The following is a 15,153-nucleotide window of genomic DNA, read 5'->3' as shown; positions in this document are numbered from 1 at the left end:
CAAAGAGAACAAACTAGTGGAGTGAAAAGGTGGCCAGTGGTCCATGTGTGTCGTGCCCAGGCATTGCCTCTGAAAACACACCTGTTTGGGTTTGGCCTGGTGGCCTGAAGTGTCAGAGCCTCCCGCATGCTGTGGTGCGGCAGCTGTTGTCATATGTAAGTGAGAGATGGCAGAGAGACGCTGGCTCCTTTACCAGGGCCTGCTCCATGTTCACAAATAACTGTGTTTCATAAGTGCCAGGTGGCAGGTCCTGTGTGACACACAGAATGAGAGCCAGTGAGTAGCATGGTGTCTGCAGAGACCCCGATAGAAAGCCACCCTCAGGGGACTGGGCACTGTGTAGATGGGTAAAGTGTTTAAGCCCCCCGTGAAAGCTGGGCATGGCAGCACTGAACTTAACTGGACTTAGAGACGGGGGTCCCTGGAGCTCTCTGAATTGGTAACTAAGTTCAGTGACAGGCCTTGGCTCAAAAATAAGATAGTGAGCAGCTGGGGAGCACACCTAACATGGACCTCTAGCCTACACACACACACACACACACACACGAATATGTACATATGTTTATACCACACAATGCATAAACCACATGTACAAACACATATGAACATATATACATGCTTATACGACACACAGACATATAACACATCCACAAACACATATGAATAGGTATACATGTTTATGTCACACACATACATATACTACATATGCAAACACATAAAACATGCATACATGCTTATAACACACACATACATATACCACATATACAAACACGTAAGAACATGTATGCATGATTATACCACATACACACAGGATATTCATGATGCCAACGATGCCTGTGTGTTGCTTGGGACAGCCAGAGGTGTTTTTCTATGCCTCTTTTGGTCTCTCCACCAGGACATTCTTTGCCTGCCTGTAAGTCAGCTGCTCGGTCAATCAGGGCACACACCTTATTCTTCTCTTGTAAGAGGAACCAGGCATGAAGCACACTGTCCACAGAACCCCTCAACCTTTCTCTTTTGGGGCTTGGTCGGGTAACTCCAGATTGGACGAGCCTTTACTGCCCACGGCACAGAACCTGTTTCCCGTTCTTTAGAGTCTGGATAGGCCCTTAGCCAGGGGCTCCCCAGAAGTCACATGGCCCAGCAACTGCCCAGCCAGCTGGCGATGGATACCTCTTCTTCCCAGGCTGATGAGTCAGCGTCACATGTGGGCTTGTACAGACTGTTGCCTCTAATTTTCTAAGTTTCTCCCTCCTGAAAGGAAAAGTAAACATATAAGCCCTCGCTGCACATTTTGCTCAATTCCTGTTCCTCTGTACCCAAGACTCATACTTTGCTTTTTCCCAGTTAAAGTGCTGTATCAGATGATTATGCCACGTGAGCCCAGCCAAGTGTGATTATACTAAAGGGGCTTCTTTTTTTAAAATTAGTGTTCACTAACTATACAAATAATAGCAGGCCTTCAAGATGGCTCAGCCAGTAAGGGCACTTGCTCAAGAAGTTTGCTGACATTTACTCAACCCATGAACTTTCGTAAAAGTAGAAGTAAAGAGAACACAATATAAAGTTGTCCCCTGACTGCCACATGCACGCTGTGATATGTCAGGGTACTCTCACACACATAAACATCATACATGCGATAAATATTTAGATAAGAATTATTGGGACATTGTGATACATGTATATAGTGTACTTTGATCTGGGGCCAGAGAGATGGCTCAGTGGTTAACAGTGATTGCTGTGAACCATGAGGACCCGAGTTCAGATCCCAGCACTCATGTAAACAGCCAGGCGTGGTCTTGTAAGGAGTATGGTTTTTCCGCCCGCCGCAGGTCTTGTTCCGCCGCCGCTCCAGCCCCAATTAACACACTGAGACTCTGTATTTGATATAATGCTGTTGGCCAGTTACTTGTTTCTTACCGGCTAGCTCTGTCTTAATTATTAACCCGTTTCTGCTAATCTATGTATTTCCACGTGATCTCCTCTTACCCTCAGAGAGCCGGCTGGCATCCTGCTCTCCTCAGTCTCTCCATCTTGACTCCTCCTTACTACTTCCTCTTTCCTCCTCATCTCCTAGTCCCTCCTATCTTCCTTTCCTATTTGGCCAACAGTGCTTTATTCATTAACCAGTATGAGAAACATATCTACAGGATGGCATCTCCCATCATGGTCTCACGCTTGGAGGGGTGTGGCAACCCCTTTTCCTTCGTTGCTGCACTCCTAAATTCTCTACACTGAGAATTAATTTCATACCTGTTTCTGTGATAAAAATACCCCGAGGAAAAGCAACTTGGAGAAGAAAGGATTTACTGGAACCCATGGTTCAAGGTTGTAGTCTTTCAGTATGGGTAAGTCAAGGCAGGAACGTGAAGCAGCTAGTCAAGAGCAGAGAGGACAAAAATGCACGCATGCTCATCTGCTTGGTTGCTTGTGTTTGGCTCAACTTCTCCGCTCCTACATAGGTCAGAATCCCTGCCTAGGGAATGCTGCCACCCACAGTGGCCTGTGTCTTTCAACATGGATTAAGTAAGACAGTTCCCCACAGACATATCTACATGCCTGCCGACCCAAGGCAAACAATCCTTCTTCGAGAATGTCTTCTCAAGAGATTCTAGGTTATGTCAAGTTACAATTGAAGCTAGCCGTCATACACATGCATTTTTCCCCTTTGGTATTTTTTTTCCCCAGATAGAGATTTATATAGCCAAGACTGTCCTCAAACCCACTATGTAACCAAGGTTGCCCTTCATCTCATGAGTCTTCTGTCTTTACCTCTTTGTACCCCACCATACCAGGATCAAACATGCATTTTAAAAAATTGGTGCACACCTTTAATCCCACCACTTGAGAGGCAGAGGCAGATGGATCTCAGTGAATTTGAGACCAGTATGGTCTACAAAATAAGTTCCAGGACAATCAAGGGCTATTACACAGAGAAACTCTGTCTCAAATAACCAAAACTATTGGGAGCGTGTTTTGTTTTATTTTACATGACGGGGAGAATTATGGTAGGGGTACAGCGCCCACAGAGGCTAGAACAGGGCTTCTCCCCCAGGAGCTGGAGTTATAGGTGGTTGTAATCTGCCCAATGTAGGTGCTTGGTGCTTGGAACTGAACTTTGGTCCTCTGGAAGATCAGCAAGCACTCTTAACCACTGGGCATTTCTCTAGCCCCAACATGAGTTATTGTAAAACTCAGAGTAGTCCAACCATGGTACTGTCAGAACTGACCCTCAGCACCCAGAGCTGTACCCAGATGCAGGAGGAGACTTGACCCACACACTGAGCCTGGTGAGTCTCCCCACAGGAAAGGCAGAAGGAGATGGCAAGATGCACATTACCCTCTGTGACTTCATTGTGCCCTGGGACACGCTGAGCACCACCCAGAAGAAGAGCCTGAACCACAGGTACCAGATGGGCTGTGAATGCAAGGTGAGCAAGAGCTGTGTCCTCATCCCCTCCCCGGCTTTGCCGTCCCAAGGTCTTCAGGTAGACAGCTGGGAACGTGTCCTCGGCTTCCCAGACCCTCAGGACAGTGAGTCCTGACTTTGGAATGAGCTCTGGGAAGTAAGGGAGTGACTCTGTCTAGCTAGAGACAAAGCCTTTGGTCCCAGGTCCCCAGAGAACCTTGAGTGGTGTCCTTGGCAAGGGATATTTGAAAGAGAAGGGGATTTGGGGGTGGGGCAAAGCACACAACTCAATCGATCTGACTGGCAGATCTCTAAGGAGAAAAGCTCCCAGGAAAGGAGATTTTGTAGGGAGAACACGGTCCTTGAAATATTTCCCTACCCATGTATAGATGTGAGCATCGTGTGTTCAAGAGCCTAGGTACTGCTCCCAACATTCTAGACTTCTGTGAGTCTGTCCAGAGGTGGCACCAGGCAGAGTTGTAGATGCATCGTTGCCTAGATGTGACAGGAAAGGGTGAGGTCTGTCCCCAGGTTTGGGGATTGTGTCACCTTAACCATGACCATGGCCCTGATGATTTTTCCCTTACCAGTACTGGGTAGCCAGCATTCCATCGTGTTAGCAGGAGTGAGTCTAAGGCTGAGAGTTGCCGGCAGAGTCCTGTCCTATGGGCCTGTGCCAGCTGACACTTTTTCGTAGTGCCCCTCCCCTTCTGGCTGGTGCTTGCCTTAACTTGGTTATCAAAGGTGCCATCCCATGCCCAGGTGTCCAGCCAAATACAGGCCAAGCATGGCTCCACACATTAAAGCAAACTCTAGTTGGGCATGCATATACACCACACTTGGAAGGGTGAGACTGGGGGATTGCTGGGTTTGGAATCAACCTATGCTGTAGAGTGTAATCCTTGCCAGCCTGGGCCACAGCGTGAGATTCTGTCTCAGAAAACAAGGAAAATCAGGCTGGAAAGTAGCACACACGAAGCCCTGGGTTTAATCTCTAGCACCACATAAACCAGGTGTGGAGGCACATTTCTGTAACCTCAGCACTCAAGAGGTGGGAGCAGGTGATCACAAGTTCAAGGTTGTCCTATGCTACATAGAAATTTCTAGGCCAGCCTGGGATACATGAAACTCTGTCTCAAGAACAAACAAACAAAAACCCCGGGCTCTCTTCATCTCTTTGTGGCCAGAGGTAGACACTCCGGTAGCTTCATAATCTTTTGTTAAAAAGTTATTAACCCATTGGCCAAAGCAGGTGACTTAGAACAAAGCATGGGAATTCTTATTTGGCTCTAATCTGTCTCCAGTGTAAGTCCTGTGCAGTAGCTGTAGCTGCAGAAGGGCCTAAGCTGAAACCATACCTCGAAAAAGGTAGACCAGATGGCCCAAAGCAGAGTGCACATGACATACCAGGATTACATAAATAGGTGGGTGCAGAAGTAAGTCAGTGTATGCACAAGTTTCCTCCAGGCCTGTCCTCAGCTACAGTACGGGGACCCAGAACACAGTAGGACTGCTGTCCTTGAACACCTTCAACAGGTTGTGTCCTGGAGATGCGTCGAGTGCCCTTGGCCCCAACTGTTCTTGGTCCCAGCTAAATCTGCCTGCATGTGTTCCCCAGATCACACGCTGCCCCATGATCCCATGCTACATCTCCTCCCCGGATGAGTGCCTCTGGATGGACTGGGTCACAGAAAAGAGCATCAATGGGCACCAGGCCAAGTTCTTTGCCTGCATCAAGAGAAGTGACGGCTCTTGCGCGTGGTACCGCGGGGCGGCACCCCCCAAGCAGGAGTTTCTTGACATTGAGGACCCGTAAACAGGCTGACAGAGCCCCTGCGGCCAATTGAAAAGCCTCTGAGGGTTTAGACTGGTCCAGCTCTGACATCCCTTCCTGGAAACAGCATGAATAAAACATCAATCATCCAAGTGGGTTCACGCTAGTGTGATTCTGCAACCCCCCCCAATTTTCCCTAAACATGGTTGTGGGTCTGGAGGGGCAGGTGGGCCAGAGTCCCTGCCACACTCCCTCTGTCTGCCAGGCTGAGCACTGTGTGTCTCAGTCTTTGATCCTTGGGTACCGGCAGGAGTGGAAAACAGACTTTTTACCAGGTCTCCTTGACACTGTCCCATACGGCTGGCAGGCAACATTTAAGGGTCCCCTAGCCCTTTGGGAGCAGAGCCTGGGAATGTGCATTTTGCAGAAACGCTTGACGGTTGTTGTGAGACTGTGTAGCCGGCCTACCAGGTCCTTTTCATCCTGAGAGGGACATGTCCCTCGCTTTCTGCAGTGGCCACCCCTCTGGCCCAAGGTCTCTCGCCCCTTGCAAGTCCCCCCCCCACCCATCTCCTCTGCACCTGATATGGACTCTGGGCACCAGGGTCTCGCTCGAGTCCAAGAGTAGCCCTCCAACCAGTGATTCATTTGTCCAGGAGTCCCAGTGGAGCCTGTGAACCCACACACTTCCAGTGGCGCCCCTTGTGCTGGTGGGAATGGGAGCCCTCCCTGAGCCATGTTTCTGGCTGCAGCCAAGTCATTTCTGTCCTACCCTTCCCCATCTCCACTCATCCCCTACTGGGGAGTCTGTGAGGTCTCATGCTGGAGGCAAGAATCTGTGTGAGGGATGCTTGGCTGTCCTTGCTGTCGCTCCTGGGCCTCTTGAGCTATTTTTGACCCCTTTCCGAGTGGCTTTGGGTGTCTGGGTTGAGCAGCACAGCTCTGCTTTCTGCAGCATCACACCCTGCTGCCATTGGGATGCTGGTAGCACCCACCCACCCCCCCTTTTTTTTTTTTTTTGCACAAATGGAAGGTGTAAGAGGCTAGTCCTATAAGACCCCAACAGAAAAATTCTAGTGGAACCTCCCTGCTACACTGGCCATCATTACTTCATGTGGATTTCTGCAGTGTTACTAACCAAGCACATGAACCCGCACACCGAGAGCCTGAGTGCAGCTCTTACCAAGCGGCTTGTTCTTAGAGAGGTCTCATTCTCCTAAGCTACCGTATGAGGCTGAGGGCCAAGTGCACTCACTTCTGCCTCTGTCTCTTTATGTCACAGAGGCTACTTTACCTGTTCAAGGCCCTTATAGGGAACTGGGGTGCCTACCTGCTCCCTAAAAAATTGACTTCCTGATGCCAGTAGGGTAGGGGTTAAAACAGGCAGAACTTTGTCACTAACAAAACAGAGATAGTCACTCTTCCTCCTACCCAAATCTTAAAAATAAGTTGTCCTGAGGACACACAGGTAAGTTATCCAAACATGCACGCATATGCTCACATAAAAACAGACTCAGAAGTCTGGCAGCCTGTGAGTGGCCCTTTTGTAAGATGCTTCCAAGGATCTCTATCCTCCTACCATGTCCTAACCATCAGAAACCCCAAAGCAGCTGTTAAGATCTGCCCCCCCCCCACTAGCCACACCCCCACACCCGGATCTGGCAGCTCAGAACTCAATTACTTCCCATTTCAGACAGACTTGGGGTGGGGGGGTTCCCCGGGACTCAGCCTGTGCGCCTGAGGACATTTTCATGTTTGCAGTGATGTTCTTCCCAGGATGCCGTCATGGACCAGCCCACGAGACCCTGCAGTCTATCCTGGCCTGCCTCTTTGCTTCCTGTGCAGTGGTATCATGTGTAACAATGCCCATTTCTGCTGACTTCTTGACATGTTCTGGTTTGTTCCTGATGTTCGCTGTGAGCATTCGTGTGCTGTGTTTATGCCCTTGGTAGCATTAGACTTTGCACTTTTTAAAAACAAAAGTTTCGGCATCGAGGAAGCATTTGACCCAGAGTGGAAAACATAGCACGACAGCTGTCTGGGGCCGAGGAACCCTTCATATCCTTGAGTTCTTTGAATATCTGTTTTCCCAGCCCCCTGACTCCTGTGCCTGCTTCAAATCATCATGAAGGAAGGAATCTCTGAGTAGATTGGTTCTAAAAGATGGCCTTTATTATTTCCTACTCACCTTGATTTTTCTAGCCACACCAGGCAGATAAGAGACAAACACGCAAACGATTGGGACAAAGTGCCAGACAGATGGCAGCTGAGCAACAGCCACTCAAATGCCTTCGCAGCAAGTCGACTGCAATGTATAGTTTAAGGGGTATGTCCACTTGGCATTGTTTAATTTGGCAGTGTTGTGTTCTAAGCACTGGGCTTTCCTCCCTCTTATCTCCATCATGCCAGCAACTCGAAATATTTCAGATGACGTTTACACAGTATGTATTTCCAAATCTCCGCTTGACGCATATTAAGGCATATCTGTGAGCTTGCCGCGTAATTTAAAGCTTTGTTGATTTTGTTTCCGTTTAAACTCTTGGTTGTTGGGGGGGGGGGAGAACCGTGTTCATGATGCAATATGAAGTCTGAGACGAACCCCCTGCACGCCATGCTGGCAACACCTGAGAGTTGTTGAAAGGCAAGGAGCCAGCTGCACGCGTCTCTGATGCTTTGTACCGGTTTTTATTTTTATTTTTGAGTGATTGCTCTGTCAATGGACAATAAACCATATTATCAAAGAGAAGGTTGACTCCCTGTGTGTCTGTTTCTGCTGTTGTTTAGCTGCAGGATGGGGGCCACTCCTCTACCAGCTAGAGGGAATGGGAGTCACAGGGAAATGGAGGACAGAAGCCATCCAATGCCCTGGAGCTGGAATTAGGGACAGTTGTGAGCCACCATGTGAGTGCTGGGAACCAGACCTATGTCCTCTGCAGGAACAGGCAGTGCTCTTAACTGCCCAGCCTTCTCTCCAACCTCTACATGTCCATTCTTTAACAACCAAGAGGAACGTTCCTGCCTGATAAAAAATGGTCAAAAGAAAGAAAGAAAAAAAAAAAAAAAAAAAAACCAGAAACAAAGACAAAACATGTTCAGCAAGGGGCTGAAGAAATGGCTCAGCAGGTAAGGCATTTGCTGCCAAGCCCAGTGACCCAAGTCAGGTGGCTGGAACCCACGTGGTGGAAGACAAAAACCTACGCCTAGAAGTTGTCCTCTGACCTCCACGTGTCCACGTGTACACACGAGTGAGTATACATGCACACGAATAAATAGACATGACTTTAATTTTTATATGTGAAGCAGCCAGGCATGGTGAGATGCATATAGAATTCTGGCTCTTGAGAGGCAGCGGCAGGAGGATCATGAATTTGAGGGTAAATTGGATTACATAGCCAGACTGTCTCAAAAACAAAAGTGGAAACTCAAACCGGAGCCTGCAGAAAGGTGGAGTCTGGGTTGTGGGTACAGGAGTACTTCCTCAGGCATTGCCTGGGAATAAAAGTGATTGCTACATTGTTTGTAGGTCAGTCACACTGTGTCTCATTTTGCCCCTTTTAAGGGAAGTCACAGGGAAGCCAGACAGAATGTTCCAAAAGTGCTGTCCCAAGCCAGTGTGTTGTGGGATTTTTCTGGGTTGATGTGAACAAATGTTTATTCACTCTGGGTAGGAAACAGTGACAAACCAGAGAAACAGTCTACCCAAATCCACGATGATAGACTCTGGGGGGGGGGGGGTGGCTTGCCCTGCCCTGCTTACATGATCCCGTGAATTTGGATCTCCAGCATTGAATGCACTGTCTGTGGTCGTACCTGACTGTAACACTGGTGTTCAGGAGGTAGAGGCATGAAGACCAGGAGCTCAAAGCCATCCTCAGCTACATAGTGAGTTCCAGGATTTACTGGGCTACTCAAGACTCTGTCTCCAAACAACAAACACCCAGCAAACGCCCAGCAGTCTTCCTCGATGACCTAATGAGCTTTGGGGTTATTTCCAGGGGCGGGGATGACTCAAAGGAAGCTGCATCACCAGAAACGGCTGCCCTATCGAAGCTGATGCTGCACCCCTAGAAACTACTGCTCAGCTTGAAGGCAGCGCCACCCCATTCTCTCAGCTCTTGCTTACATAACCCTGAGGGAGCGAGGGAGCAGTCTCATGACTGAGTCTGCCCAGCCTCTTCCTAGCTCCAGGAGGGAGCATGTCAGCTCAGAGGAAATAGCTGTGCACTCATCGGGATATTCGTAATTCCCCAGCAATGAGCTCTTAAATACAGTCCCACCCCATCCCTGCAAAACCCTGGCAGGCAAGAAATCTTCCGGGAAATGCGGTGCCCAGTCTTTACAGCTTCTCCGCTGCCCAGCAAGTAATTCCTATTTTCTAAATTCATTTATAATATCATCTTGAAGTTATATTAAGAAAGTAAGCCCACTGGCTGGTAGTGGCCCATGCTTTAATCTCAGCACTCAGGAGGCAGAAGCAGGTGTGTTTCTGACGTTGAGGCGAGCCTCATGTGTGTTAGGGAGTTCCTGGTGAGCCAAGACTACATAGTGAGATCCTGTCTCAAAAGCAGAAGAGTCAGAGCTTGGCTCTGGTTGAAAATGCTTACTGTGTAACCATAAGGACATGAGTTCAAATCCCAACACTCACTAACAAACCTAATGGGGTCTTGTGCATTCCTGTGACCCCCGCCAGGCTATGCAGGGGAGGGACTTGCCAACTGCATAGCTAGCCAAAAAAGTCTAGCTCCAGATTTAGGGGGAGACCCTGCCTCAAAGAAATACAGTGTATGCTGTGGCTGGGGAGGTGGTTCAGGGGTTAGAGCACTGGCTGCTCTTCTAGAAGACCTGGGTTCAATTCCCAGCACCCACATATAACTCCAGTTCCACAGACACACAAACATAAGTAAAATAAATAATGACAAAGAAGATCCTTTTTGAAGGAAGACAGTGGAGAGCAATAGAGGAGACCTCATGCCCTCCTTTGGCTTTGCATGTGTACAGGTTTGAGCACCCACATACACATGTGCAATACACTACACACAAGGCATCCAAATCAGACTACAAATCATGAATCATGATCCAGCATACACCTTTTTTTTTTTTTTTTTTTTTTTTTTTTTTTTTTTTTGGTTTTTTGAGACAGGGATTCTCTGTTTTGGAGGCTGTCCTGGAACTAGCTCTGTAGACCAGGCTGGCCTCGAACTCACAGAGAGCCACAGGCCTCTGCCTCCCAAATTCTGGGATTAAAGTTGTGTGTCACCAATGCCCAGAAACATTTATTTGCTGGTTAGATACAGGGTTTCTCTGTGTAGTCCTGGCTGTCTTGGAACTATTTTTGTAGACCAGGTTGAACTCAAACTAAAGGAGATCCTCCTGCCTCTGCCTCCCTAAGTGCTGGGATTAAAGGTGTGCGCCACCTTTAAACCTTTAAGGTGTGTATGTATGTGTGAAGGATTCAGGAGAACCTCAAGCAAACTGTGGGGACACACCTGCTTTACCTACTGTTCTGGAAAGTGCTCACGCCTCCTGTGCCTCTGTGTGACCCTCCCTCTGGAATTTTCTTCCCATCCTCACTCCTGGCCCTAGCTTAACTTGTCTCAATCTTGGCTCAGGTTCTCACGGTGTCACACTGGAAGAAGGTCAGGCTGATGTGTGGATGTCGCCTGTAAGCCTCATTATAAACGCTGGGTCATTCCATGTTACTGGAAAGCAGTTCGGTCCTCAGGGGAGGATGTAGGAGTGGCCAGTCATGGAAAGTGAAAAACTAGAAAGGTTGTGCTTTCTAGTGCCATGGGTGAGGGCCATTGGGAAGGGGGTGTGGCTTGGTGCTGTGGGTGGAGCCATTGGGGAGGGGGTGGCTTTGTGTTGTGGGTGGGGCCATCGAGAGGGCGTGGCTTTGTGCCGTGGGTGGGGCCATTGGGAAGGGGTGTGACCTCATGACAGTGGCTGTGGGTCAAAGGCGGGGTGACCTTCTGTGGCAGGGAATTGGCTCCTGAGTTCAGGGTTGGGGTCCCATAACACCTGTACTTTCTGCTGAGGATAAATACTGGGGTGCAGGGAAGAGGAATCAAAGGGCAAAGGAGCGTCGGGCTTGGCACAGAACCGTAACCCTCGTTACTTGGGTGGCTAACACAGGAGGGTACACAAGTTACAACTGGCCTGAGCAACTTAGCAAGACCCTGTCTCAAAGAGTAAAGCAAAAAAGGCAAGATTGCTGCCAAGGCGGCAGCCACATGGGAGGTGGGCATCAGCGATGAGGGCCGTTGAGTGTGTGAGGGCGGCAGCCACATGGGAGGTGGGCATCAGCGATGAGGGCCGTTGAGTGTGTGAGGGCGGCAGCCACATGGGAGGTGGGCATCAGCGATGAGGGCCGTTGAGTGTGTGAGGGCGGCAGCCACATGGGAGGTGGGCATCAGCGATGAGGGCCGTTGAGTGTGTGAGGGCGGCAGCCACATGGGAGGTGGGCATCAGCGATGAGGGCCGTTGAGTGTGTGAGGGCGGCAGCCACATGGGAGGTGGGCATCAGCGATGAGGGCCGTTGAGTGTGTGAGGTTATAAGTGGGCAAGAGTGTGGGAAAGATGCTCACATGACTGTGTGTGCTCACCGCGGGAAGAAATGAGCACGGAACACGTGGCTGTAAAAGCTCTGTGTGTGTGTGTGTCTGTGTGTGTGGTATGTGTGTGTCTGTGTATGTATCTGTGTGTGATGTGTGTGTCTGTGTGTCTGTGATGTGTGTGTCTGTGTGTGTGTCTGTGTGTGTGGTATGTGTGTGTGGTATGTGTGTGGTATGTGTGTGTCTGTGTGTGATGTGTGTGTCTGTGTCTGTGTGTGTGTGATGTGTGTGTCTGTGTGTGTGATATGTGTGTGTGTGTCTGTGTGTGTGGTATGTGTGTGTCTGTGTGTGTGTCTGTGTGTGATGTATGTGTCTGTGTGTGTGGTATGTGTGTGTCTGTGTGTGTGATGTGTGTGTCTCTGTGTGTGTGTGTCTGTGTGTGTCTGTGTGTGATGTATGTGTCTGTGTGTGTGGTATGTGTGTGTCTGTATGTGTGATGTGTGTGTCTCTGTGTGTGTGTGTCTCTGTGTGTGTGTGTCTGTGTGTGTCTGTGTGTGGTGTGTGTGTCTCTCTGTGTATGTTTGAGTGTGTGTGTGTGTCTGTGCTGTGTCTCTGTGTGCTTGAGTGTGTGTGTGTGTCTGTGTGTATGTGTGGTATGTATTACAGAAGTATGACAGGGACTGTGCATGTGTAGATCCCAGCAGTGCAATCCCTGGTACCAATACTTAAGAAGAGAGTGGATTCTGCCAGCTTCATTCGGGGGGAAGGACCCTGCCTGCCTGGGCACAATCTGGCCAGGCCCCCCAGGGCAGTCCCAAGGAACAGATGTAAGGGCCTAGGAGCCCAGGAGTCTCCTGTTTCAAAAACTGTCAATCCAGAGTCTCAATAATCCTCGGGATGGATCCCAAAGAGAAATGGACACCAAACCACTGAAGCTGGGAACCCTAACCATACTGCGGGAAGGGCGCTAAACAAATACCCACAGCTAGCACAAAGCGCAATGTAAAACTATCAACAACTTTGTCCTGGCTGTGTGGGAGAGTCCCACAGCAGTGCCTGAGCTTGCTGGTGTCCTCAGGGACGCTTTCATGGCCTCTACCTGCCTTTCTGAGGAATGCCTTCATGTGGGAAAGTCAGTTTCCTGCATTTGTTGTTGTTGTTGTGACAAGACTCCTGAATGTGTGAGGTATTCACTTCAGATACCAATCAGTGACAAGCATAAGAAATGCTTTCCCCGAGTGACTGGGCCCATCAGTCTTGTCAGGGTTCTGGAACACCATAGGCAGCAGCCACCGCGATCCCTGGTCCCGCCCGTCTGCATGGCTAGGGAGGATGGCATGTACCACTGTTGTCCCTAAGGACCTGGGCTCTGAGGACTGTGCAAACAAAGTGAGGACTCTATGTCAGAGGCCAGTGGCCAAGGCTGTCAGTACGTGTCACACCAGGGTGCTGTAGGGAACAGGGTCTGGGCTGACAATGCCCTCTGGATGGGCGTGGGGCTTGAGCGGCACTCAGGGATGGATGGCAAGCTCAGAAGAGGTGACTTCCACCCTCAGCATAGAGCAGCCTGTGCCTGGGTCACTCTGTCCCTGAATGACAACCTCAGGGCAATGGAAGGTCAAATGATGCTTCTGCTTGCTGGAAAAGTCTGTTGCTATGGCAACTCAGGGACAAGGTGCCCCCTTAGTTTCCTGGAGCTGCAGGGGGCCTGTAACTGAGGTAGCAGGCTTAATGCAATTTGGAATGGCTGTCTAACACACAGAGGCACCAGCAGTGATCAGGATGGTGTGAGTGTGTGTGTGTGTGTGTGTGTGTGTGTGTGTGTGTGTGTGTGTGTTGGGTCCTAGTTACTTTTCTACTGCCATGAAGAGACATCACAATCAAGGCAACTTGGAAAAGAGTTTAATTTGGGAACTCGTGGTTCCAGAGGGTTAGAGTCCATTACTGTGCATGGCAGCAGTCAAGCTGAGTGCTTGCATCTGGTACATAAGCAGGAGGCAGAGGGACCTCATTGCAAAAGGCATGGGCGAGCACTCACCTGTGAAGTCAGAGGCTGACATCAGGGCGTCTTCCTCAGTTGCTTGTCTGCCTTATATTTGAGACCAGGGTGCTCTCTGAGCCTGGGGTTGGATTTCAGTTACACTGGATGACAGCAGGGAGCCCCTGGGAGCCACCCCCCCCAACCCCATGCTGGGGTATAGATATACATCACTGACAGGGTATGTCCTTCTGTATGCATGTTTCTCTTATTGGATGATTAATAAAACACTGGCCAATAGAGGTAGGAAGATAGGCGGGACTAGGAGACAAGAATTCTGGGAAAGGTAGGCAGAGAGAGACCGGGAGGATAGGACACACTGGGTGTTTTGGTAAGATAAGGCCATGTAGAAATACACAGATTAGTAGTTATGGGTTAATAATTATGAAGCCCTAGCCATCGGCCAACACTTTTATAATTAATATGGCATCTCCATGTGTTCATTTGGGGGCTGAAGCAGCAAGAAACTCCAGCAACACACTACCTCGTCTGGCTTTTACGTGGGTGCTTGGAGAGCTGCAATCAAATTCTCAGCAGGCACTCTACCCACTCACTGAACCATTTCCCCAATTCCTGTTTTGATGTTCAGAGACCTCTCCCAGCAACCATGGGTATGAAGTCGGGGAGGAAGTGAATCCTGTTTGCCCTGACCTCCAAGGCAGATTGCTCACCAAGCAACTTTTGAGCAATAACATTACTACTCTGTCAACACATCTTTTCCCCAAAGCTTTACAACAAACTTGTCCCTCTGGGTGAAACAGCAACAAAAATAATTCTATGGTTGGAGGTCACCACATGAGGAGTATATTAAAGGGTCATTGCGTTAGGAAGATTAAGAACTACGGCTCTAGGTGAAGCACCCTCCCATCCTGACACACACACACACACACACACACACACACACACACACAGAGAGAGAGAGAGAGAGAGAGAGAGAGAGAGAGAGGAAAATGCAAGCCCTGGGTAAGAGAAATATCCCAAGCAATAGGCTTATTAGGGCAAAGTCTGGATAAAAACCTAGATCTCATGCCAGGTGCCCACCAGCACCCAGAAAACAGGGGGAAACAGTGTCTGGGCTTGCAGCAAGCTCCAGACAGCAAAAGCAGCAATTCATCGTCTCCAGGCTTAGCGTCAGCTCCAGCCAGGGGACAGGGAGTGATCAGAGGACAGAAGAAATCATTCTGGGACTGGAGAGATGGCTCAACAGTTGATAGCTCATACTTCTCTTACAGAGTACCAGGCCTTGGTTCCAGCCCTTACATTGGACAGCTCACAATTTAGAGCTGCCTGTAATTCCAGTGCTGAGAGGGGTTGGGACCTCTCTGGTCTCCATTAGCATCTACACTCACATAGAAACACAGACATAATTTAGAACAATAAA

The 15,153-nt window shown here is 49.3% G+C and overlaps 1 protein-coding gene across 1 annotated transcript in view; it reads left to right on the top strand.

The window, feature by feature from the left end:
- The window catches only part of Timp2 (TIMP metallopeptidase inhibitor 2), a 50,833-nt gene extending 42,904 nt beyond the window's left edge, over nt 1–7,929 (top strand). The window contains exons 4-5 of the mRNA XM_051181584.1: nt 3,307–3,431; nt 5,028–7,929. Coding sequence (XP_051037541.1) covers nt 3,307–3,431; nt 5,028–5,225 — 323 coding nt within the window. The 3' untranslated portion in view covers nt 5,226–7,929. The remainder of the gene's footprint in view (nt 1–3,306; nt 3,432–5,027) is intronic.
- Nucleotides 7,930–15,153: the final 7,224 nt, after the last annotated feature.

Source organism: Phodopus roborovskii, unplaced genomic scaffold (genome assembly GCF_943737965.1).
Source record: "Phodopus roborovskii unplaced genomic scaffold, PHOROB, whole genome shotgun sequence".
NCBI classification, from domain to species: domain Eukaryota; kingdom Metazoa; phylum Chordata; class Mammalia; order Rodentia; family Cricetidae; genus Phodopus; species Phodopus roborovskii.
This window is presented reverse-complemented; position numbering and strand designations above follow the sequence as displayed.